Source organism: Dendrobates tinctorius, unplaced genomic scaffold, assembly GCF_039654945.1.
Source record: "Dendrobates tinctorius isolate UK_male_01 unplaced genomic scaffold, ASM3965494v1 ptg000138l, whole genome shotgun sequence".
Taxonomy (NCBI): Eukaryota; Metazoa; Chordata; class Amphibia; order Anura; family Dendrobatidae; genus Dendrobates; species Dendrobates tinctorius.
The window spans coordinates 7665324-7691591 of NW_027361806.1; the positions used below are offsets into that span (position 1 = coordinate 7665324).

General features: G+C 41.3%; 1 protein-coding gene across 8 annotated transcripts in view; it reads right to left on the bottom strand.

Moving 5' to 3' along the window:
- Positions 1 to 2656: 2656 nt before the first annotated feature.
- LOC141048683 (uncharacterized) overlaps positions 2657 to 26268 on the bottom strand; it is an 80923-nt gene continuing 57311 nt past the window's right edge. For 5 of the 8 annotated variants that reach the window (XM_073544518.1, XM_073544520.1, XM_073544517.1 and 2 more), the window contains 8 exons: positions 23538 to 24275; positions 20802 to 21116; positions 19645 to 20385; positions 16308 to 16463; positions 10639 to 10776; positions 6609 to 6703; positions 5258 to 5326; positions 2657 to 3430 (listed from right to left, as the gene is read on the bottom strand). In XM_073544518.1, the coding sequence (XP_073400619.1) occupies positions 5291 to 5326; positions 6609 to 6703; positions 10639 to 10776; positions 16308 to 16463; positions 19645 to 20385; positions 20802 to 21116; positions 23538 to 24275 (2219 nt within the window). In that variant the 3' untranslated portion in view covers positions 2657 to 3430; positions 5258 to 5290. The remainder of the gene's footprint in view (positions 3431 to 5257; positions 5327 to 6608; positions 6704 to 10638; positions 10777 to 16307; positions 16464 to 19644; positions 20386 to 20801; positions 21117 to 23537; positions 24276 to 26268) is intronic. The other 3 variants (XM_073544521.1, XM_073544519.1, XM_073544523.1) reach the window with 3 other exon arrangements.

Consider the following 26268-nt stretch of genomic DNA (forward strand, 5'->3'; position numbering starts at 1 on the left):
GATGCTACCAATGCCATGGATGGCAGGAAGAACAAACAAATCAATTTTAGAACAAATCAAGCCAGACATGTCACTAGAAGCAAGGATCACCAAACTACGACTTGTCTTCTTTGGACACATCATACGGAGAGAGCGATCATTGTAGAAGGACATTATGGTCAGAAGAATAGAAGGAACAAGTCGAAGCGGAAGACCGGCAATCTAAAGGCTTGATACTTTCAAGATAATGGTGGAGAAGACCCTGGTGGACCTATCTAGGCTTGCACTAGATCAATCTACCTATACAGCGTTCATTCATCAAGTCGCCATGGCTTGAGATTGAGCCAAAGTCCATTAATTAATAATAACTATAGGGTTAAAGAGATTGTCTCTTCATGTTGGAAAACCAAGACTTCGCAACAACAAAAGAAAAATGTAAGATCAGCTCACCCATCCAGGAGTGCACAGGATCTAAATTCCAAAAGAAAACAGTCCACGTGAAAAGGGTGAGTAAATCCAACACTTCAAGTAAAATGCATAAAATTATTCAAGGAATAATTCATCCATAAAAATATAATTCCATAGAAAGTCCACATGAATAAATGGATAAGTAAAATATCCAAGGAGAAAGTCCCAAACGATGAAACATCCTTGGATATGATACTTATCCATTTATTCCTGTGGACTTTCTATAGAATCATATTTTTATCGATGAATTATTAGTTGAATAATGTTATACATTTTACTTGAAGTTCCGGATCAACTCCTCATTTTCACAAAAAAACAAGACTTTCTTAGACCAGCCAGCGTTTGACTGGCTTACAGGCAACCACTAATAAAAAATTTTTTAATTTTTTTTTTTTTTTTCAAAAATTGCCCCTTAGAAACTTTATTTTACATTCAGATACAATAGAGATTCCAAAAGATAAACCTTGTCCATTCTAAAAAGAATTGCATTCAATGTGACCAGCTTCCGTCGTGCGTGCATAACCTCTTACTCATGTAAAAGAAAATGTCTCACTCATATAAAAAGAAAATCTCCACATTAAGCCCTCTAACCTTCCTCATTCATAGCTCGGTTACAATGTTAACAAGCGTTTGTCATCAGCAGCATATTAATAGGAGAAATAAAATCCAAATGGATGGCTATTAGAGAAGAGGTGCTTATTACACCACACCAAGAAGAACGTGTTCTGCCAGATAACTTCTTTCAAGGATTTCACAAGCAAATGATGGGCCAGTAAACAAAATTTACAGCATTTTTTTTCACAATGCTATTTTTCCTAAAGAGCAAAAGATACAGAAGAAATCCAGTCAATTGGTATTTCTCTTAGGACCTTGTGGGGCTGTCACAGCTTTTCTGAACGTTCTATATTCCGGGCTTCCTGATCTAATGCCAGCCTTGCGTGATCGAGTTTTCCTCCAAACCAACCTGTTTGAGTTTATGAGATCATATGGAAGTCATAAAGGCACGGACCCCCCCTTAGTAAGCCAGGATGGAGGGCGGCTCTGCTCTGGGACACGTAAGCTGCTATGTGTTACATGGATCGCCATTCATCTGACTTGTCACCATGTAATAGCACATTTCCCTTTAGTCGCTGGCTGGGGCTTCTGACGTCAGGTGTGTGCCGCATCGGCTCATTTATATAAAAAAGGGTCTGTCTTTGAAGGATCAACCCATTCAAATATTAATTTAAAGGGAATCTTTCAAAATGGTCATCCCCCATCCAACTTTATATATGGTCATTCTATTGTATGCAAAATGAAGTCATCCGTCTATCCTTTATGCTGTGGTCAGCACGGCGGCTCAGTGGTTAGGTCTGTTGTCTTGCAGCGCTGGGGTCCTCGGTTGAAATCTCACCAAGGACAATATCTGCAAGAAGTTTATATGTTCTCCCCATGTTTGCGTGGGTTTCCTCCGGGTTCTCCTGCTATCTCCCACACTCCAAAGACATACTGATAGGGAATGTCGATTGTAAGGCCCAATGGGGACAGTGATGGCACTACTATATATAAGCAATGCATAATAATAATAATACAAATAACAATCCTTTGCTTATGTAATCTGTTGCTCCTTGGCTGAAAAATCACTTTTTTATGTCATATGCAAATTATACTTTAAGTGCTCTAGTCGTGATCAGAGCACTTCTGAAGCCTCTGACTCCATGGTTCTCTTCCCCATCTTCATTTGCTTAACTAACAGCTCAATGGCTAGTAGATAAGTCAGTTAAACAAAGGAAGTGGGAGCTGGACAAGGAAGAGAGCCAGGGGGAGGCAGTGGCTTGGAAAGTGCTCTGACCATGCCCAGAGCACTGAAGACTAATTTTCACTTGTGTAATAATTCACAGGTTGAATTGTTTATTATAGGCAATTGCAAGGCACAAACAAGGAAAAGCGAAGGCTTGTCAAAAGTTAAATTCCTTCTCTCGCCCTTGTGCAATGTGTTCCAATGGTCACACTGCTCTACTCTCCTCCAGAAGGAAGCAAGAAAGTGGTTGAACGAGCAATGTTTCCGAATGTAGGGCTGTCACGATGTAAACATACATCAGGAGGAGAATCCCTGGGTTTATTGGTATTGATATGACTGCTTTTGCCCAGTAATTGTAGCAACTGATTGATATGATAATAATATATGACTTCCATCTATTCTATAAAAATAAATTACAACAAATACGAATTTAAGGACCAGATCATTTATTGTCTGTATTCATCCTGCTTTTTGTTTTGTTTTCATTCGTTATCTCCGATATTGATAATCATTCTTCCGTCAGTTACTTCTAAAACAAAATATTTTCATTTCATAAAATTATGAATAATAAAACACTTGATACATTGTACCATAAACTATAACATTTCTATACATTAATAACACGGTGATTATGAAAAATCAGCGTTTTAGGTGACTTTATTTTCTTTTTGGTACTTTTCACTACTTTCAAAGATCTCTGCTTGATGATGAAACATCTTTATTATCTGTGTCTTTTTCACATGGTATTCATATTTACTGTTAAAATGTGGTATGTACGTTATATCAATTTGTTGCTGTCTTCTCCTTTATACATTTTGAACTTGCACCAACAGTTTGTTATTGGCTTTGTGTTAAACAGATGTCAGTGCACAGCCATGTCACAATTCGGCAGGGTAGAAATGATTTTTAAAAAATGTCACTTGAAAGTAAAAATACCCATTTTTTTAAGTTCCCTTTTGCCGGTTTCAGGCTCAATCAGGTTGTAGAGCGGGTAACAATGTTAAGTTATGTGATGACGGCGTTTGTCTTAAAATTTGATGGCCTGGTTTTACTCCCAAGGGGTCTTATTGCACACTAGCAGTGCGGTTATCTGGTTGCTTCTTTGATCCTTGGATTAGTTAGATCCTTTGCAATCCACATCTTAATTTAAGATATTGAATGGGTTTCAAACATGTGACTTCAATGGGTGAAGAATAGACGGATCTGTAAGACAATTGAAATATTTGCTCAGTGATTGTTTATCAAAGTCCAAATAATATCATAAATGCACACAGTGGCCAAATAAGAAACCATAGAGTGACCAAATAATACCCTAAACAGATAATACCACCACACAAACTCCAAACAATACCACCGTATTTTATTTAAAGGCCTTCAGCTAGATCTCGAGCCAAGGCAACTTGATGGATGAACACTCTGTAGATAGATCGATCTAATGCAAGCCTAGATAGGTCCACCAGGGTCTTCTCCGCCGTTATCTTCATTGTATTAAACCATTGGGTCGCTGGTCGTTCTCTTCAACTTGTTCCTTCTAATCTTCCAACCATGATGTCCTTGTCCAGTGATTTCTCTCTTCGTATGATGTGTCCAAAGTAGGCATGTCGTAGCTTGGTGATCCTTGTTTCGAGTGACATGTCTGGCTTAATTTGTTCCAAAATTGTATCAGCACATTTCAAAGGCGTAGATTCTTCTTCTGTCTTGTTTCTTTATCACCCAGGTTTCGCATCCACATGTTACTACAGAGAAGACCAACTATGTACCGGCCATGTGTTCATCGCCACGGAAGTGTTCCTCGTTTTGAAGACCTCATCCAGTGACTTCATTGTTGATTTGCCCATAGCGATTCTCTTATTAACTTCTGGTGTCATCGCTGCATCTTGAGCTATGAGATCGATATGAGTAGGTTGAAGCCTTTTTGTCGCCGTTCATCTCTAATGAATCCTAGTCATATCTGTCAGTAGTCAATATCTTTGTCTTCTTTGTGTTCATGCTCAAACTGTCCATCTTGACACTCAGTAGTTAGTCCGTCATTCCACCTACGCTTGTTGCCATCAGTGTTGTATCGTTTGCGTATTTAAATTGTTGATCATTCGTCCAGCAATTTTGATTCTTTCTTCTTTTTTGGAAAGTCCAGCCTTCCTGAAAGTAGCTGCTGCATATAAATTGAAGAGAATTGGTACCTTGTCTGACACCTCGCTCTTCGTTGAACCATGCCGTGTCGCCATGTTTCATCCGGAAATACTATTCAGTGGATAAACCATGCAATCACACAGTGCACACATAAAACCACCATACAGCACTTACAAGCTCTTTGCTATGGAGCATGCAAGTGCTGCTCTAAAGCTGGGCAGATCTCTGGATTCAGCTACTTTCAGTGCTTTCCTCAGAGACAAAACTCCCTCCACTTGAAGCATCAAAGAGCTCACAGTTCAGACTAGTAACTCAACTATGTCGCTGGTCAAAACTGTCTATCAGTCAGGAGGGCGCAGACACCTCCCCGGCTAGCAGGAAGCCTGGAGGTAGGGGAGAGGGCAGCATTGAGTCAACCCTTTAGGGTATGTGAATACGTTGTGAATTTGGCTGCTGATTTTCCAGCTGGGATTTTGCTGAATCCGCAGGTAAAACGACCTGCGTTTTACCTGCGAATTTAGTGCAGATTTACTGTGGATTTTCTCCAGATTTTGTGCAGATTTCACCTGCGTTTTTACACCTGCGGATTCCTATAATGGAAGAGGTGTAAAAACGCTGCAGATTCCGCACAAAGAATTGACATGCTGCGGAAAATAAACCGCAGCAAATCTGTGTGGAATTTTCCGCAGCATGTGCACAGCAGATTTGGGTTTACATGGTACTGTACACCGCATGGAAAACTGCTGCGGATCCGCAGGGCCAAATCCGCAACGTGTGCACACACCCTTAAACTTTCCTATCGATCTAAATGCCAACAGCCCTATACACAGTAGTACTTTCAATTTCCTCTCAATTGATATTTCTGGAAACACTACCAGATTTTTTATTTTTTATACTTACTCTCCAATACAGCTGTCTCATGATCCTGTAGAACTATGCAGCAGCACCAACCACACCGGTGAATGCGATCTGCAAAAGAGAAATATTTCTTAGCCATCTCACATAAGAAGTAGTATCTGTTACATCTTATCTTAGGCGCTCACTGAGAGCTACATCGTAGCTGTATAAATCTGTATGTAATCAGCGCTCCCTAGTGGTGGAGAGAGATTAGAGCGCTAAACATTATAGACCACGCTGAATCTTGAGCTAGAAAACTATAGGATCACTTTAAATATTTGATAAAATTTAAGAATGCAGCCATTAATAAATTATTACCCCTAACCATAGTTGTGCAAAATACTGTTAAAGTTTCTTAAAGGTCTGGAAATATTATTAAACGATGCAATAAGGTAATTTCTAGCAGAACATATCTAGCTGATTTGGTGACTTGGCTTCTTGGATATGACAATCATTGGCTTCCAAAGTAGCCAAAAATGTTCATTTTGCTGATCTCCAATCCATACTGAAAATCTGGAACTGCATGAATTTGTTTTTTAATGGTGCTTAAGATAGGACGATAAGCTCAGAAGAACATTTATTGTCCCAATGCTACCAGACTGACATTTTGAACGCGCGTCTTGATGAGGAATTTGCTGGAGTAGAAAGCGCCAAATGCATTCGGATGTGTGCGTGTGTTAATCAGTTTGGTGCATCTTTCAGCTTCCGTGCTCTACAAGAAGTGTTCACGAGTCTGGGAGGGAAGTACATTTTTATCCTAATTTATGCCACTTTTGGAGCGTAAATGACGTTGAATTCCCACACTGTGCTCGGCCACGTAATCTGGGAAAGTTTCAACAAACTTTCCAAAAGTTGGTGGAATAAAAACACCAGAAGTCGTCAATGCTTTGTGCGGGTACATAACTATGAAAAAGTTTGCAACATTTCGAACAGTTCTAGCCCCGAATTAGATCAGAACTGTTTGATGAATTGGACTTTTTTTTTTCCACATTTAGGATTTCTTGGGGATTTTGACCTTGATTCTCAGCATAAAATTCTTTCATACTCCAGTGACATTTTGCATCTCATGTAAGAAGATCGTGTGTTTCATACCCATTTACATGCAGCGTGAAACATGCAGCGTACTGTTTGTTTTCACCAGTGAAAAGATACGGATAAGCCTTATTGAATGACAATGGGTCTAAGCCTTGTATGGATCTGCTGAACGCGTAAATGTGGATTGTGAGGGCCGAAAATTCTATCAAATTGTAACATACTCCACAACTAATGGAGGAATAGTCTTTAATCATAAGATATTGGGATCCTGGAGCGTCTGTACGTCTGATGCATTGTGCACAGTTAGTAGTTTACTTACACAAACGATGACTAACGGACCCACGACCATTACTGCCGCAAACAATCCAATCAAAACCTTGGCATATACAGGAAACGTGATATCTTCAGAAAGTGCTAGAGTAATAATAAAAAGGAGTAAATTAAAGAAAGTCAAGATCAGTACAAGGCATAGACTGTGACTGCACCAGCAGAATAGTGAGTGCAGCTCTGGGGTATTATAATACAGGATGTAACTCAGGATCAGTACAGGATTAGTAATGTATGTACACAGTGACTGCACCAGCAGAATAGTGAGTGCAGCTCTGGAGTATAATACAGGATGTAACTCAGGATCAGTAATGTAATGTATGTACACAGTGACTGCACCAGCAGAATAGTGAGTGCAGCTCTGGGGTATAATACAGGATGTAACTCAGGATCAGTAATGTAATGTGTGTACACAGTGACTGCACCAGCAGAATAGTGAGTGCAGCTCTGGGGTATAATACAGGATGTAACTCAGGATCAGTAATGTAATGTATGTACACAGCGACTGCACCAGCAGAATAGTGAGTGCAGCTCTGGAGTATAATACAGGATGTAACTCAGGATCAGTAATGTAATGTGTGTACACAGTGACTGCACCAGCAGAATAGTGAGTGCAGCTCTGGGGTATAATACAGGATGTAACTCAGGATCAGTACAGGATTAATAATGTATGTACACAGTGACTGCACCAGCAGAATAGTGAGTGCAGCTCTGGAGTATAATACAGGATGTAACTCAGGATCAGTAATGTAATGTATGTACACAGTGACTGCACCAGCAGAATAGTGAGTGCAGCTCTGGGGTATAATACAGGATGTAACTCAGGATCAGTAATGTAATGTGTGTACACAGTGACTGCACCAGCAGAATAGTGAGTGCAGCCCTGGGGTATAATACAGGATGTAACTCAGGATCAGTAATGTAATGTATGTACACAGCGACTGCACCAGCAGAATAGTGAGTGCAGCTCTGGAGTATTATACAGGATGTAACTCAGGATCAGTAATGTAATGTGTGTACACAGTGACTGCACCAGCAGAATAGTGAGTGCAGCTCTGGGGTATAATACAGGATGTAACTCAGGATCAGTACAGGATTAATAATGTATGTACACAGTGACTGCACCAGCAGAATAGTGAGTGCAGCTCTGGAGTATAATACAGGATGTAACTCAGGATCAGTAATGTAATGTATGTACACAGCGACTGCACCAGCAGAATAGTGAGTGCAGCTCTGGAGTATTATACAGGATGTAACTCAGGATCAGTAATGTAATGTGTGTACACAGTGACTGCACCAGCAGAATAGTGAGTGCAGCTCTGGGGTATTATAATACAGGATGTAACTCAGGATCAGTACAGGATTAGTAATGTATGTACACAGTGACTGCACCAGCAGAATAGTGAGTGCAGCTCTGGAGTATAATACAGGATGTAACTCAGGATCAGTAATGTAATGTATGTACACAGTGACTGCACCAGCAGAATAGTGAGTGCAGCTCTGGGGTATAATACAGGATGTAACTCAGGATCAGTAATGTAATGTGTGTACACAGTGACTGCACCAGCAGAATAGTGAGTGCAGCTCTGGGGTATAATACAGGATGTAACTCAGGATCAGTAATGTAATGTATGTACACAGCGACTGCACCAGCAGAATAGTGAGTGCAGCTCTGGAGTATAATACAGGATGTAACTCAGGATCAGTAATGTAATGTGTGTACACAGTGACTGCACCAGCAGAATAGTGAGTGCAGCTCTGGGGTATAATACAGGATGTAACTCAGGATCAGTACAGGATTAATAATGTATGTACACAGTGACTGCACCAGCAGAATAGTGAGTGCAGCTCTGGAGTATAATACAGGATGTAACTCAGGATCAGTAATGTAATGTATGTACACAGTGACTGCACCAGCAGAATAGTGAGTGCAGCTCTGGGGTATAATACAGGATGTAACTCAGGATCAGTAATGTAATGTGTGTACACAGTGACTGCACCAGCAGAATAGTGAGTGCAGCCCTGGGGTATAATACAGGATGTAACTCAGGATCAGTAATGTAATGTATGTACACAGCGACTGCACCAGCAGAATAGTGAGTGCAGCTCTGGAGTATTATACAGGATGTAACTCAGGATCAGTAATGTAATGTGTGTACACAGTGACTGCACCAGCAGAATAGTGAGTGCAGCTCTGGGGTATAATACAGGATGTAACTCAGGATCAGTACAGGATTAATAATGTATGTACACAGTGACTGCACCAGCAGAATAGTGAGTGCAGCTCTGGAGTATAATACAGGATGTAACTCAGGATCAGTAATGTAATGTATGTACACAGTGACTGCACCAGCAGAATAGTGAGTGCAGCTCTGGGGTATAATACAGGATGTAACTCAGGATCAGTAATGTATGTACACAGTGACTGCACCAGCAGAATAGTGAGTGCAGCTCTGGGGTATAATACAGGATGTAACTCAGGATCAGTAATGTAATGTATGTACACAGTGACTGCACCAGCAGAATAGTGAGTGCAGCTCTGGGGTATAATACAGGATGTAACTCAGGATCAGTAATGTAATGTATGTACACAGTGACTGCACCAGCAGAATAGTGAGTGCAGCTCTGGGGTATAATACAGGATGTAACTCAGGATCAGTAATGTAATGCATGTACACAGTGACTGCACCAGCAGAATAATGAGTGCAGCTCTGGAGTATAATACAGGATGTAACTCAGGATCAGTAATGTAATGTATGTACACAGGACTGCACCAGCAGAATAGAGAGTGCAAACTGGGGTATAATACAGGATGTAACTCAGGATCAGTACAGGATTAGTAATGTATGTACACAGTGACTGCACCAGCAGAATAGTGAGTGCAGCTCTGGGGTATAATACAGGATGTAACTCAGGATCAGTAATGTAATGTGTGTACACAGTGACTGCACCAGCAGAATAGTGAGTGCAGCTCTGGAGTATAATACAGGATGTAACTCAGGATCAGTACAGGATTAGTAATGTATGTACACAGTGACTGTACCAGCAGAATAGTGAGTGCAGCTCTGGAGTATAATACAGGATGTAACTCAGGATCAGTAATGTAATGTATATACACAGTGACTGCACCAGCAGAATAGTGAGTGCTGAGCTCTGGGGTATAATACAGGATGTATCTCAGGATCAATACAGGATCAGTAATGTAATGTATGTACACAGTGACTGCACCAGCAGAATGTGAGTGCAGCTCTGGGGTATAATACAGGATGTAACTCAGGATCTGTAATGTAATGTGTGTACACAGTGACTGCACCAGCAGAATAGTGAGTGCAGCTCTGGGGTATAATACAGGATGTATCTCAGGATCAATACAGCATCAGTAATGTAATGTATGTACACAGTGACTGCATCAGCAGAATAGTGAGTGCAGCTCTGGGGTATAATACAGGATGTAACTCAGGATCAGTACAGGATTAGTAATGTAGTGACTGCACCAGCAGAATAGTGTGTGCAGCTCTGGAGTATAATACATGATGTAACTCATGATCAATGTAAAAAAACTGTATTTAAAAGGGTTGTGATATTGATTTCATATTAATGACCTATGCATGGTAGGGTTCCTAAATATCATAAGTATCCCTGCAGTGGATCCCCACCGATCAACAAGTTATTACGTCTACTGAGGTTATATGATAATAACTTATTTTCACTGGACAACTTACTTCAGCTTACATAACGAGGATGTTGCATAGTGTCAGTGTTACAGTCAGTGGTACATGGTATTATTGTTACATGTATACATTTTATTTTGTTCCTTTGCTTTGATATTGATGACATTTACTAGCAATAGAATCAAAGTTGAGAAACAACCCTTTAATTCTATGTGTAAACTGAACTTTAACCTGGAAATGTCAGTAATCTTATGTAACTAAAGTATGAAAAACGTAAATAAAAAGCTTGGTTTTATAGATCATCTCCTTTTTACAATAATAGTGTAATGATATTTTATCAGGGAGTGGCACCTGCTGCTGCTGCTGCTGCTGTTGTTGTTGTGATTCCTGCTGTTGTTGTTGTGCTTTCTGGTGTTTCGGTTGTTGTTGCTTTACTTCCTGTAGGTGATGTTACACTTGCAGTGCTCCTGGTGCTCACTGAATTTCCACCTGTAACAGTTGTAGTGGAAACATTAGAAATATTCTTCGCAGGTAAAGTGATTCAGTTCTGGTTTGTCTCTGAAATCATTTCCTTCTTCTTCTAAATTCCTTATTATTTCCTTTATGTTGTATAATTAGCATTTTCTATTACTGTATATGCAACTAGATTCCTGTATTAGACTGTGGTCCCACACAGCAGTTATCACCGTGGATGCCGTCATGTGAGACCATCGCTACGTGACACCCCAGTATTACATGCACACAGGCTCATATTGTTATTCCCCCTCCCAGGTGCTTGTTCACACAGGGATGCGCTTATATTCTTATATGGTATACAAGTCTCACTAATACACTTTTGGGTACATGAATACAAAGGTTCTTGATCTATGGAAAAATATTACATGATGTCAGTGTTGTATGAAATATTGTATCATGTCGTTAATCTATTAATGTTATCATAGTTACATCACATGTTTTATATGTTATTTATATTACATAATATCTGTGTTAAGCCGAGTTCACACAAGTGTATGCAAAATCCATCCATTTTATCAATTGTATCCGTATGTAAGTTTTGTACATGAAAAATTTAATAAAGATTAAATACAGGTTCCTATCTATAATTAAGGTGAGTCTGTGAAAAACGCATGGTATACGGATGGTAACCCAAATGTGATTTGTTTTTTATGCACCCACTTATATAAAATGGGAGAGTCTATTCCAGAATACAGATCAAAGTAGAGCAAGCTGCGATCTTTTACATGCAGACCATCAGTCCATGTGTAATAATGTTGAAGCAAGCTAAAAAATTGATTTGCATTTGTCCTCATGCTGTAAGTGTACTGTCAGGTCTACAAAAGGACAACACACAGACATTATAATACAGGAGGTAACTCAGGATCAGTAATGTAATGTATGCACACAGTGACTGCACCAGCAGAATAGTGAGTGCAGCTCTGGAGTATAATACAGGATGTAACTCAGGATCAGTAATGTAATGTATGTACACAGTGACTGCACCAGCAGAATAGTGAGTGCAGCTCTGGGGTATAATACAGGAGGTAACTCAGGATCAGTAATGTAATGTATGCACACAGTGACTGCACCAGCAGAATAGTGAGTGCAGCTCTGGAGTATAATACAGGAGGTAACTCAGGATCAGTAATGTAATGTATGTACACAGTGACTGCACCAGCAGAATAGTGAGTGCAGCTCTGGGGTATAATACAGGAGGTAACTCAGGATCAGTAATGTAATGTATGCACACAGTGACTGCACCAGCAGAATAGTGAGTGCAGCTCTGGAGTATAATACAGGAGGTAACTCAGGATCAGTAATGTAATGTATGCACACAGTGACTGCACCAGCAGAATAGTGAGTGCAGCTCTGGAGTATAATACAGGAGGTAACTCAGGATCAGTAATGTAATGTATGCACACAGTGACTGTACCAGCAGAATAGTGAGTGCAGCTCTGGAGTATAATACAGGATGTAACTCAGGATCAGTAATGTAATGTATGCACACAGTGACTGCACCAGCAGAATAGTGAGTGCAGCTCTGGAGTATAATACAGGAGGTAACTCAGGATCAGTAATGTAATGTATGCACACAGTGACTGCACCAGCAGAATAGTGAGTGCAGCTCTGGAGTATAATACAGGATGTAACTCAGGATCAGTAATGTATGCACACAGTGACTACACCAGCAGAATAGTGAGTGCAGCTCTGGGGTATAATACAGGATGTAACTCAGGATCAGTAATGTAATGTATGTACACAGTGACTGCACCAGCAGAATAGTGAGTGCAGCCAGTGGCGTAGCGTGGGGGGGGGGCGGGGGGGCGGTCCGCCCTAGGCGGCAAGTATGTGGGGGCGGCGCCGCGTGGCAGCAGCAGTTCCTCTTCTCTCCTCTGCCGTGGAAGAAGCGCGGACTCCGCGGAGGCACAGTGCAGGCGCAGCTCAGCCTCAGGCGCTTTCTACCTTGCTCTGCTGAACTCGGACTCGGAGCCCCGGCTGCTGTCCGCTCCTGAGCCGGTGCTGGGCGCACTCAGGTGAACGCCCATCCGCTCCTGGAGCCTGGACGTCGGAGGAGGTGTTGGCCGCGGGTCGGAGCTGCCCGAAGAACACGTGGCTGCTGAGCTGAGGTGACGCAGGAGCAGATCCCGGGACACAGGAGCCGGTGAGTGAGGGGGACGGCGGGAAGCGCTGCCCAGCCTGCCCGGGATATCTGTGAGGGCCCTGAGGGGAGACACTCAGACTGTGACACCTGCTGTGAGGGCCCTGAGGGGAGACACTCAGACTGTGACACCTGCTGTGGGGGCCCTGAGGGGAGACACTCAGACTGTGACACCTGCTGTGAGGGCCCTGAGGGGAGACACTCAGACTGTGACACCTGCTGTGGGGGCCCTGAGGGGAGACACTCAGACTGTGACACCTGCTGTGAGGGCCCTGAGGGGAGACACTCAGACTGTGACACCTGCTGTGAGGGCCCTGAGGGGAGACACTCAGACTGTGACACCTGCTGTGGGGGCCCTGAGGGGAGACACTCAGACTGTGACACCTGCTGTGAGGGCCCTGAGGGGAGACACTCAGACTGTGACACCTGCTGTGAGGGCCCTGAGGGGAGACACTCAGACTGTGACACCTGCTGTGGGGGCCCTGAGGGGAGACACTCAGACTGTGACACCTGCCACACCGGCTGTATTATACACCGGGGTCCATCAACCCCAAATGTTCTGCTTTGTGTGGTCGGATCAGTTACTCATTTTCCTTTTTCTGGTTGCTCCAATGCTGACACTAAGGCCTTGAGTCCTGGAGATTGGCGTCTTCTACTCCAGCTGTAATGTAGTCAGCGCTGGATACAAACGCCTCGAGAGCAGATATCAGCGTCCTAAAAAAATGCCACAACTTTTCAACTGCTCTGGACTCCACCGGTCACGTACGCGGCACGCCTGTCATATTCGCCAGTCATTTATGCCAGTCATGTGCACAATGTATGTACGCCAGTCATATACGCCAGTCATGTAAGCCAGTCAGGTAAGGTAAGCCAGTCATTTACGCAAGTCATGTATGCCAATCATTTATGTCAGTCTTGTAAGCCAGTTATGTAACCCAGTCATGTACGCGAGTCATGTATGCAAGTCATGGAGGGCAGTCATTTACGCCAGTCATGTACGGCACCAGTGAGCCTTTTATAGAAGCTATGTACACCTGTATACACCTCTGGAAGCCACCTATCGAAGCTATATACAAGTATACACCCCTGGGAACACCTATATATGCTATATACCCATATATAAGTCTAGAAATTTAGAAATAATAACAGAAGAGTTAGTAGCAGACTAAAAATTAGATCTTTGAGTGTAGTGTGGGCTCTTCGGATGCTTCCGGATTATCAACGACCAAAGGGGCGGCAAATTTTTCGACCGCCCCGGGCGCCACAAACAGTTGCTACGCCACTGAGTGCAGCTCTGGGGTATAATACAGGATGTAACTCAGGATCAGTAATGTAATGTATGTACACAGTGACTGCACCAGCAGAATAGTGAGTGCAGCCCTGGGGTATAATACAGGATGTAACTCCGGATCATTAATGTAATGTATGTACACAGTGACTGCACCAGCAGAATAATGAGTGCAGCTCTGGTGGATAATACAGGATGTAGCTCAGGATCAGTAATGTAATATATGTATACAGTGACTGCACCAGCAGAATAGTGAGTGCAGCTCTGGGGTATAATACAGGATGTAACTCAGGATTAGTAATGTAATGTATGTACGCAGTGACTGCACCAGCAGAATAATGAGTGCAGCTCTGGAGTTATAATACAGGATGTAACTCCGGATCAGTAATGTAATGTATGTACACAGTGACTGCACCAGCAGAATAATGAGTGCAGCTCTGGTGGATAATACAGGATGTAGCTCAGGATCAGTAATGTAATATATGTATACAGTGACTGCACCAGCAGAATAGTGAGTGCAGCTCTGGGGTATAATACAGGATGTAACTCAGAATTAGTAATGTAATGTATGTACGCAGTGACTGCACCAGCAGAATAATGAGTGCAGCTCTGGAGTTATAATACAGAATGTAACTCAGGATCAGTAATGTAATGTATGTACACAGTGACTGCACCAGCAGAATAATGAGTGCAGCTCTGGAGTATAATACAGAATGTAACTCAGGATGAGCAATGTAATGTATGTACACAGTGAGTGCAAGAGCGGAATATTGAGTGCAGCTCTGAAGTATAATACAGGATGTAACCTAGGATCAGTAATGTATGTACACAGTGACTGCACCAGCAGAATAGTGAGTGCAGCTCTGGAGTATAATACAGGATGTAACTCAGGATCAGTAATGTAATGTATGTACACAGTGACTGCACCAGCAGAATAGTGAGCGCAGCGCTGGAGTATGATACAGGATGTAACTCAGGATCAGTAATGTAATGTATGTACACAGTGACTGCACCAGCAGAATAGTGAGTGCAGCTCTGGGGTATAATACAGGATGTAACTCTGGCTCAGTAATGTAATGTATGTACACAGTGACTGCACCAGCAGAATAATGAGTGCAGCTCTGGAGTATAATAATGCATCTTACTCAGGATCAGTAATGTAATGTATGTACACAGTGACTGCACCAGCAGAATAATGAGTGCAGCTCTGGAGTATAATACAGGATGTAACTCAGGATGAGTAATGTAATGTATGTACACAGTGACTGCACCAGCAGAATAGTGAGTGCAGCCCTGGAGTATAATACAGGATGTAACTCAGGATCAGTAATGTAATGTATGTACACAGTGACTGCACCAGCAGAATAATGAGTGCAGCTCTGGAGTATAATACAGAATGTAACTCAGGATGAGTAATGTAATGTATGTACACAGTGACTGCACCAGCAGAATAGTGAGTGCAGCCCTGGAGTATAATACAGGATGTAACTCAGGGTCAGTACAGGATAAGTGATGTATGTACACATTAAGGCCAAAATATGCTGTATATTAAAGTTTAGAAAGTTGAATAAAATAATACATTGATATCTGTGATCGGATGTCGAGAATTCCAAATTTTTCTTAATTTGACATTGAGCTGCTAAGAGTATACTTGAAATGAAGGTGGCATTACCAGTGTGAGAAATGTAGCTCGGGAGAGCAGAATGTCAGTCATTACATTTCATTAAGTTCTGGAGGCAGATTCTCAGGGAGATCTATGCCCCGCCCATAGATCTTAACAGCTAATTTACATATTAAGACAAACGTGGCTTACTGTGTAATAAAACATCAGATCGCATATATCAAGATATCATTTTATTCCACTTTCTATGACCTACATGCCAATATAGACTGTTTATCAGGGTTGATCCTGCTGACAGATTTGCTTTACTTCTTTATGTGAACTATACATTTGTTTGGGATGAACTTACACTTGAATATGCCCATAATCTGAAGTATTGAAAGTATGTAAAATGTAGATACATATAGTCTCTTTTACAGTTAGAATGTAATTATATATTTTTCAGGGTGTGTCACCTGTTGTTGTTGTGATTCCTGCTGGTGTTGATATGTTTGCTGGTGTTACTGTTGTTGTTGCTACCACGGTTGGTCCGGTTTTCGTTGTTTTACCTTCTGTAGATGATGTTACACTTGCAGTGCTCCTGGTGGTCTCTGAACTTCCGCCAGGAACAGCTGAAGGGGAAACATTAGAATTATTCTTTGTAGATACATTGCTTGTGTTCTGGGTTTGTCTTCCATCTGTGAAATTATCTCAAGAAAATAAATTACTTGTTACTGCTTTCATTTTATGTAATCACAGTTTTCTGTTACATGTGACTATATTTCTGTATTAGACTGGGGTCCTGTATAGCAGTTGTCTCCTTGAAGGGTAAACTGAGGTACGGAATTTAAAGAATCCTTTCATTTTTCGCATTATTTTTTCTTGTAAGAAGACTGTCAGGCTTCTCAGACTTTTGAGTATTCGTCAATTAATTGGAACTGTGAGCAGAGATTGATTGGTAGCACAGGAATGGGAGTCAGTTTACAGTTCCAACACCAGAAGATGTAGTCTGTAGTCAGGACCAGATGTTAGATTTCAGAAACAGTTGATAAACCAGAATCAAAAGCGAAGAGTCCAAACCAGGAGATGGAAAAAAAAGTTTAGAACCAGATTACAAACCAATAGAATTAACCATTGTGAACCAGTCAGGAAGAGAAATACACCCAGGATTACACCAGAATCCAAACCAGGAGACAATTGAGGTCCAGATCACAGAACAATAACAGAACCAAGTTAGAACCAGAGTTAGATCCAGAGTCAGAACTAATAGATGTTATCAGAAGTCAAGAAAAATCTCGGTGCACAGTCAGGCTGTAGATAAGGCACGGAAATAGCTAGAAGAAAACAATGCTTCAGGACACTGCAGACTTAGGCTTCTTTCACACATCCGGCTTTGTGTCTCCGGCGCCATGCGTCGAAAAGCCGTAGGGGCGGATCCGGGATGTGCCGGAGACACCGGATGCCTGTGTGGCCGGATACGGTGGCGCCCACATTTAAAAGAGCAGCATGAGACTCACAGTCTTCGCGCATGCGCTGTGAGAAAACTGGTCCGGCGCTGTAAAAAAACGTTGCAGCGAACGGACCGGTTTTTCTCACAGCGCATGCGCGAAGAATGTGAGTCTCGCGCTGCTTCTTTAAATGTGGGTGCCACCGTATCTGGCCACACAGGCATCCGGTGTCTCCGGCACATCCCGGATCCGCCCCTACGGCTTTTCGACGCACGGCGCCGGAGACACAAAGCCGGATGTATGAAAGAAGCCTTTTGCAGACGCCGAACGGCTACTTCTTGCCGTATCCGGCAAAAACCGGATGCGCCGCATACCCATCCGGCACGGTGCGGCGACAATACACCTCTATGGGACAAAACCGGATCCAGTGCCGGATCCAGTTGTTCCAAATTTCGCCGCATCGTGCCGGATTCAAAAAGCCAGATGTGTGAAAGCAGCCTTAGAGAGGACCTGTCACCGGGTCAGAAGTGGCCAGTTTTTTGCTTAATTTTGAGTATTATTTTTCTCCTTAAAAACCCACCATTGGGTCCCAGAGTTATGGGCCTTTTTATTTAGCTCTAATTTTTCTGGTCAATTAGTATAACCATACAGAACAAAAACATCGTCAAATGTGCACATTTTTAATAGAACAAAAAACAAAGACTCCTCAGGGGAGCAGCAAAAATAAAATAAGTGCAAAGACTGGCCACTAATGACAGTGTTCACCTGCTCACATGTCCTCTTTGAGGAACAGTGATTTTTTTTTTGCGCTTTTGTTTCTTCCCCCTTCTTTTTCCAAGACCCGTAACTTTTATATTTTTTCAAATATATTTTTGGAAGGATGAGTTGTAATTTTTTTATACATTGTACTGAAAAAACTGGGAATTTTTTTTCGAGTGGGATGAAATTATGAGAAAAATGTAATTCCACCCTTGTTTTTTGGGTTTTGTTTTTACCACATTCATTGTACAGTGACAATGAGCTGAAAACACGATTCTCTGGGTCAGTACACTTGCAGCGATTCTAATTAAACGTCTATTTTTTTTTATTTACGTAATGGAAAAAAATTCTGAATATTGTTTTGTATCCGAGATCGGTAACGTTTTTATTTTTTTATTTATGGGACAGAGTGGGGTTTTTCGTTTTTGTGCGTTGATTTGACATTTTTAGTTTTACCAATTTTTCTGTACATTTGATTATTTGATTGTTTATGATTATGTTTTTTAAGGAGGTGAAATCACACAAAAAGGAGCAATTCTGTCATGTAAATTGCTTTTGTTGTTTACGACGTTTACAGATTAGGATAATGAATATTTTGATATCAAATATGTTTATTTTTTATTTTTCCCTTTTTATTTTTGTTTTCTATGTTTTTAAAATGGGGGTGACTTGAACTTTTAGATCTACATTTTTCTTACATTATTTTTTAAATTATCCCTTATGAACATATATAATCAGTCTGCCCTTTTTCATAAAATTAAATCATTCCTTGTTGAGGGCCATTAGTCCAGGCTTTAAATAAGACTAATATTAGATGAAATTAAGACAGAATTTCTCATAAAATAATCATGTATAATAATCTGTAGCCTGTCCCTTCTACCTACTTACACTGATTAGCATCTTCCTTAAACTGTTTTTTTTTTTTTTTATTAGATTTCGACACCTTTAGAGCGTCTTTATATTTTTTTTAAGTTAAATGCATTTTTTGGGGGATAAAATTATTTTTTGCAATTGGGTTTCAATAAATATTTCTAACCATTTGTCACATACCGGCTCTATAGATACAGAAACCGTCTGGCAGCAAAAAGTCATAGTTGTAGATCCATCAGTAAGCTTTTTCTGGTGGTAGTGTTTGTAACTCTTAACTTCATCCACAAAACTACTTTGACCTGATTTAGGACTACACCAAGAGTGAGCCTTGATGTGGATGAGAGTAGCGCACTGCAGCTTGCCGGTTGGTGATCCTTTAGTAGAATGTTTACACACAAGCCGAACCTTCCTCGGCTTCAGATGAGCGCTGAATGATCAGTACTAGATCTGTAATAGATCCCTCAATGAACATCGGCTGCCATTGTTCTCAGAAGAGCGAGTCTGTCTACACAAGAACGATGATATCTTGTGTAGCACAATTCTCCATTTCAATCAATGAATGAGTGTTTCGCTTGTTCGTCGAGTGACTGGCAGCCTGTTTAAAAAGTGCAATTATCATTAACGAGCATTCCTAGGACCTTTGCAAACTCTACCACCGAAACAAGCTCATTGACTAATTTACTTTTTTTGCAGCCAGCAGGGATTTTTACATTTCCAATTATATTAATATTCGCACCTCCCGTAGTCTTCCCAGATGCTGGAGAAACACTTGCTGTGGATTGAGTGTTTCCGGTCACATTTGGTTTAGTAGTCTTTCCTGATTCTGGTCTACCACTTGGGTTAGTAGACACACTACTTGAATCTCTTGTTGTCTCTCCTGATACTGTAGGAACACTTGCCCCAGATGTGGGTTTTGAGCTCCCACTTGGAATGGTAGATGCACTATTGCCTGATGATCTTGCAGTCTCTCGAGTTACTTGAGGGCTACTTGTGCCGGATTGAGTGTTTGTCATCACATTTGGATCAGTAGTCTTCTGTGATCCTGTAACACTACTTGGGTTAATAGATACAGAACTTGTTATCTCTACAGGAACTGAAGCACCACTTGTTCTAGATGGGGTTGTAAAGCTTAGGCCTGGACTAGTAGGTGGACCATGTGTAGATGTTGTAGTCTGCCCAGATGCTGGAGAAGCACTTGCTGTGGATTGAGTGTTTCTGGTCACATTTGGATTAGTGGTCTTTCCTGATTCTGTACTACCACTTGGGTTAGTAGACACACTACTTGAAGCTCTCGTTGTCTCTCCTGAGAGTGTTGGACCAGTTGTCCCAGATGTGGTTGTTGAGCTTACACTAACACTAGTGGAGGACCCACTATCTGGAGATGTTCTTGTGCTCGTCCCAGGTTCCTGAGTAGTTCTTGTTCCGGATGTGGTTGTTATTTCAGACCTAGGAATAGTTGTTGAACCTGTGACTGCAGCTGCGTTAGTTGGAAAATAGGAAGAAGACACGAGTTAAAATTTAATTAACTTGATTAAGTCTATCTGCAGTATATATGTGCTGGTATGTTCACTGTTAGGCAGTACATTTTATATACGGTATATATATATATATATATAAAGCTCTGCTGTACTTTAAAGATGTACAGAAGAATTGCAGTTTTCTGGAATAAAGGAGAATTGCAGACATTGTATTTTCAGCAAAAAATAAAAATAAAATAATATATATTCATCTTTTACATTTTAGACTGTTTAGTCTGCTTGATTATTATTAATGAGCGTTCTTAGGTCCGTTACAAACTCTTCCACCAAAATGAACTATTTGATGTATTACCTTTAACTATTCCTGCAGCCAGCAAGGATTTCTAAGGTTTTACAGTGGGATCATTATACGCACCTCCTGTTGTTTTCCCAGGTGTTGGGGAAGCACTTGCTGTGGATTGATTGTTTCCGGTCACATTTGGATTAGTGGTCTTCCCTGATTCTGTACTACCACTTGGGTTAGTAGACACACTACTTGAATCTCTTGTTGTCTCTTCTGGTAGTGTTGGACCAGTTGCCCCAGATGTGGTTGTTGAGCTTACACTAATGCTAGTGGAGGACCCACTATCTGAAGATGTTCTTGTGCTCGTTCCAGGTTCCTGAGTAGTTCTTGTACCGGATGTGGTTGTTATTTCAGACCTAAAAGTAGTTGTTGAACCAGTGATTGCAGCTGCGTTAGTTGGGAGAAAGGAAGAAGACACATGAGTTATAATTGAACGAAGTTGAGTAACTATTTGCAGTATATATGTGCTGCATTTTATGCTGTTAAGCAATGTTTTTTTTTAAAGCTCTGTTGTACTTTATAGATGTACAGAAGAATTTCAGTGATACGTTTCATGGAGTAAAAGAGGATTAAAGATGTTCCTTTTAGCCTCCGGTTATTGCACCATTGTTAAACATTTGCATTGCTTTTACTATTTTAACTTGTTAATTCCATGAAACCATCCTTTCAATTTCCCTCTATGGAAGGTGTGTCTCATTTGGTTTTACCATTAGATGAATTGGCATTAGACAAGGCTGTTCTAGACCCTGTACTTTGAACAGGTTGACACAAGTCCGGCAAAATTGACGTCCAGAACTTAAGGAATCCTATGATTTTATTTTTGCATTATATTTTTCCTGTAAGAAGTCTCCCACAGAAGTTTGAGTACTATCCGAATGGTTGTAACTGTTAGTAGAGATTGAGTGGTAGCAGCAAGAACCAAAGTCATCCTACAGTTCCAGAACCAGAAGATGTAGTCTGTAGTCAGGACCAGATGTTTGACTTCAGAACAGTGTAAACCCAGAATAAGAAGCAAAACCAGGAGGTTGTATCCAGTGTGGAACAATATTGAAACCCAACAGAATTTATCAGTGTCAAGAAGTGAGGATGAGAAATACACCCAGGAGAGAACCAAAATCCAAACCAGGAAAGAATTTAGGTCGAGATCATGGACAAATAACCGTATAAGAACCACTTAGAACCAGTATTAGATTTGAAGTCAGAACTAGTAGATGTTATCAGAAGTTGATACAGAAAATAACAGGCCCCAAAATGTTGCTGATTAGGGCTTTAGACCACAAAAAGTGTACAAAAAAACCCTAGTTACACAGTTAGGCTCTGCATAAGCCACCGAAAGAACTAGAAGAAAACAATGCTTCAGTATTTTCCAGACTTAGAGACAACTTGTCACTGGGTCAAAAGTTAACAGTTTTTTGCTGCTCCACTGAGTAGCACTGGTTGTTTTTTTTAAAGAATCCATCAATTGTTCCCAGACATATGGGTCTTTTTTTTAGTCTTTACTAAGGGTGCGTTAATTACAGTGTAACTATGCAGAGTGATAAAAATTGGGCGTGCTAAATAAAATAACCCAGATCTCCAGGTCTGAAAATGTTTAAGTTGTTAAAAAGCAGAATACAAAAGGGAGCAGCAAAAATAAAATAAGAGTAAAGGCCCCGTCACACACAGCGATATCGCCAGCGAGATCGCTGATTTTGTGATGCCACAGTGATCTCACCAGCGAGATCGCTGTGTGTGACGGGCATCAGCGACCGGCCCCCCTGCCGGGTATTGCTGATCGTGCTCCATCGTCCTCGGCCGTTTTTTGATCGTTGGTCTCCCACTGGCCAGCACACATCGCTGCGTGTGGCAGCGAGAGACCAGCGATCAGTGACGCTGGACGCTGGTTTCCAATGTAAACATTGGGTATCCAGGAGCCGCGCGGCTCTTAGATAACCGTGGTTTACATTGGAAACCAGCTTGCTCGCTAGTCCTGATGGCGGGAGGGGCTGTCTAACGATGTCCCAGCGATCCCATCCATGTCGGATCATTGGTGGGATCGCTGGGACATCCTTATGTGTAACGGGGCCTTAAAACTGGCCACTTTTGATAATTTTGATCTAATGGCAGGTCCTCTTTATGGTCTATTTACATGGGAAAGTAATTGGTGAACAGATGGACTTAACATTTATTTCTAATCCTTAGCCTATATGAACACGTACATATTCGATCAGCTCTCATTCAAGGACGTAAATCGGCGCTTGTAAGTGGATCTTTAGTCTAGGCTTTAAATATTACTAAACTTAGATGTACGAATTTTGAGCTAAAATCTATTTTTACAATTGTGTTTCATTAAACATTAGTAGTCATTTGGCTCCTACAGGCCCTATACTGTATATCACAGTACACGTCTGGCACAAGAAAATGGTAACTGTGAATCTATCAGTATACTTGTTCTGGTGGTGTTTGTTATCCTTAACTTTTATCTACAGAACTCCGATCTTTGATGTGGATACACGAGCCGCCCCGGAATCAGATGACCACTGAATAATCTGTGATAGATCTGTAATAAATCGCTCAGTGCACATCGGCTGTCACTTGGCAGCATGAAGATATTTTGTGCAGCACAACAATTGTTTCAACTGATGAATGAGGGGTTTGCTTGTTTGTCAGATTATTTGCAGTTCGTGTAGACTGCTCGATTATCGTGAACGAGCGTTCCTAGGATCTTTGCCAACTCTACCACCAAAACAAGCTCACTGATAAACTCACTTTAACTTGTTCTGCAACTAGCAGGGATTTTTAAGTTTACAATTGGATCATTATACGCACCTCCTGTAGTCTTCCCAGATGCTGGAGAAGCACTTACTGTGGATTGAGTATTTCCGGTCACATTTGGATTAGTAGTCTTTACTGATCCTGGACTACTACTTGGGTTAGTAGACACACTACTTGAAGCTCTTGTCGTCTCTCCTGATACTGTAGGAACACTTGCCCCAGATGTGGTTTTTACGCTCTCACTTGGAATGGTAGATGTACTACTACCTGGAGATCGTGTAATCGGCCGAGTTACTAGAGAATGACTTGTGCCGGATTGAGTGTTTACAGTCACATTTGGATCAGTAGTCTTCTGTGATCCAGTAACACTACTTGGGTTAATGGTCACAGAACTTGTTATCTCTTCAGGTACTGAAGCTCCACTTGTTCTAGATGGGGTTGTGAAGCTTAGACCTGGACTAGAAGATGCACCATGTGTAGATGTTGTAGTCTGTCCAGATGATGGAGAAGGACTTGCTGTGGATGGAGTGTTTCCGGTCACATTTGGATTAGTAGTCTTTCCTGATTCTGGACTACTCAGGTTAGTAGACACACTACTTAAAACTCTTGTTGTATCTCTTGGTAGTGTTGGTCCAGTTGCCCCAGATGTGGTTTTTGAGATTACACTAGCACTAGTGGAGGACCCACTATCTGAAGATGTTGTTGTGATCATTCCAGGTTCCTGAGTAGTTCTTGATCCGGGTGTGGTTGTTATTTCAGACCTATGAATAGTTGTTGAACCTGTGACTGCAGCTGCGTTAGTTGGGAGATAGGAAGACACATGAGTTATAATTGAATGAAGTTGAGTAAGTCTATCTGCAGTATATATGTGCTGCGTTTTATGCTGTTACCCAACGGTTTTTGTTTTTTTTAAAGCTCTGGTGAAATTTAAAGATATAAAGAAGAATTGCAGTGATACATTTTCTGTAGTAAAATAGAATTGAAGATGTTCTTTTTAGCTCTTGGTAATTGCAGCATTGTTAGACATTTGGATTGCTGTTACTATTTTAACTTGTTAGTTCCATTAAAACTTCCTACCATTTCCCTCTATTGAAGGTGCGTGTCATTTGGTTTTACTGTTAGAAGAATTGGGGTTAGTAAAGGCTGTTATGACTGGAACATTTTAGACCCTGTATCTTGATCAAATTGGCCAAGGGCCGGCAACATTGAGGTCCAGAATTTAAGGAATCTTTTGATTTTATGTATTTTATCTTTCCTGTAAGAAGCCTCTGCGGCTTCACAAACTTCTGAGTAATCTCCGAATGGTTCTAACTGTTAGTAGAGATTGAGTGGCAGCAACAAGATCCAAAGCCACCTTACAGTTCCAGAATCAGAAGATGTAGTCTGTAGTCAGGACCAGATGTTTGACTTCAGAAACAGTGTAAACCCAGGATAAGAAGCAAAACCAGGAGATTGAATTCAATGTGGAACCAGATTTCGACACAACAGAATTTGTCAACCAGTGAGGTTGAGAAATACACCCAGGAGAGAGCCAGAATCCAAACCAGGAAACAATTGAGGTCCAGATCATAGAGAAAGAACCGTATAAGAACCACTTAGAACCATGATTAGATTCAAAGTCTGAATGAGTAGATGTTATCAGAAGTTGATACAGGAAATAACAGACCCCAAAATGTGGCAGATTAAGGCCTAGTTTCACACTAGCGTTTTTTTGCGCAGCATTTTTGCGCAGTGCAAACGCATACAAAAAACGCATCATGCATTTTGTATGCGTTTGCTGCTTTTTTGCGCATATGTTTTGCCATTTTTTAGCCATTTTTACTGAAAACGCATGCGTTCCCATAGACTGTAATGTGTTTTTTTGCGCATTCCGTGCGCATGCGTTTTTTTGAGACAGGTCGGACGGACCAAAAATGCAAGAAGTTGCGTCCGGCGCGCTTGGGCGTACACTACAAAAAACGCATGCGCACGTAAAACGCTTACGAACGCATGCAAACGCTAGACCATGTGCACCCATGTTAAAGATAGGGGAAAAGGATGCATGCGCATGTATGCGCAAAAACGCAGCGCAAGAAAACACTAGTGTGAAACCAGCCTAGACCACAAAAAGTGTACAAAAAAACCCTAGGTACACAGTTAGGCTACATAAGCCACTGAGAGAACTAGAAGAAAGCAATGCTTCAGTATATTCCAGACTTAGAGACAACTTGTCACCGGGTCAAAAGCTAACAGTTTTTTTATTTTATTTCTGCTGCTCTACTGAGTAGCACTGGTTGTTTTTTTTTTTTTTAAAGAATCCATTAATCGTTCCCAGACATATGGGTCTTTTTTTTTTTTTTGGTCTTTACTAAGGGTGCGTTAATTACAGTGTAACTATGCAGAGTCATAAAAATTGGCCGTACTAAATAAAATGACCCAGGTCTCCAGGTCTGAAAATGTTTAAGTAGTTAAGAAACAGAATACAAAAGGGAGCAGCAAAAATAAAATAAGAGTAAAACTGGCCACTTTTAGTGATTTTGATCTAATAGTAGATCCTGTTTATGGTCTATTTACATGGGAAAATAATTGAACAAATTGACTTAAAGGCCCCATCTCACATAGCGAGATCGCTAGCGAGATTGCCGAAGAGTCACCGATATTGTGACGCAACAGCGACCTCGCCAGCGATCTCGTTATATGTGACACTTGGCAGCGACCAGGCATTGTCGCTGCTTGTGCTCGAATGTCCTGGGCCATTTTTTGATCGCTGGTGTCCCACTGGCCAGTGTGCATCGTGTATTTGACA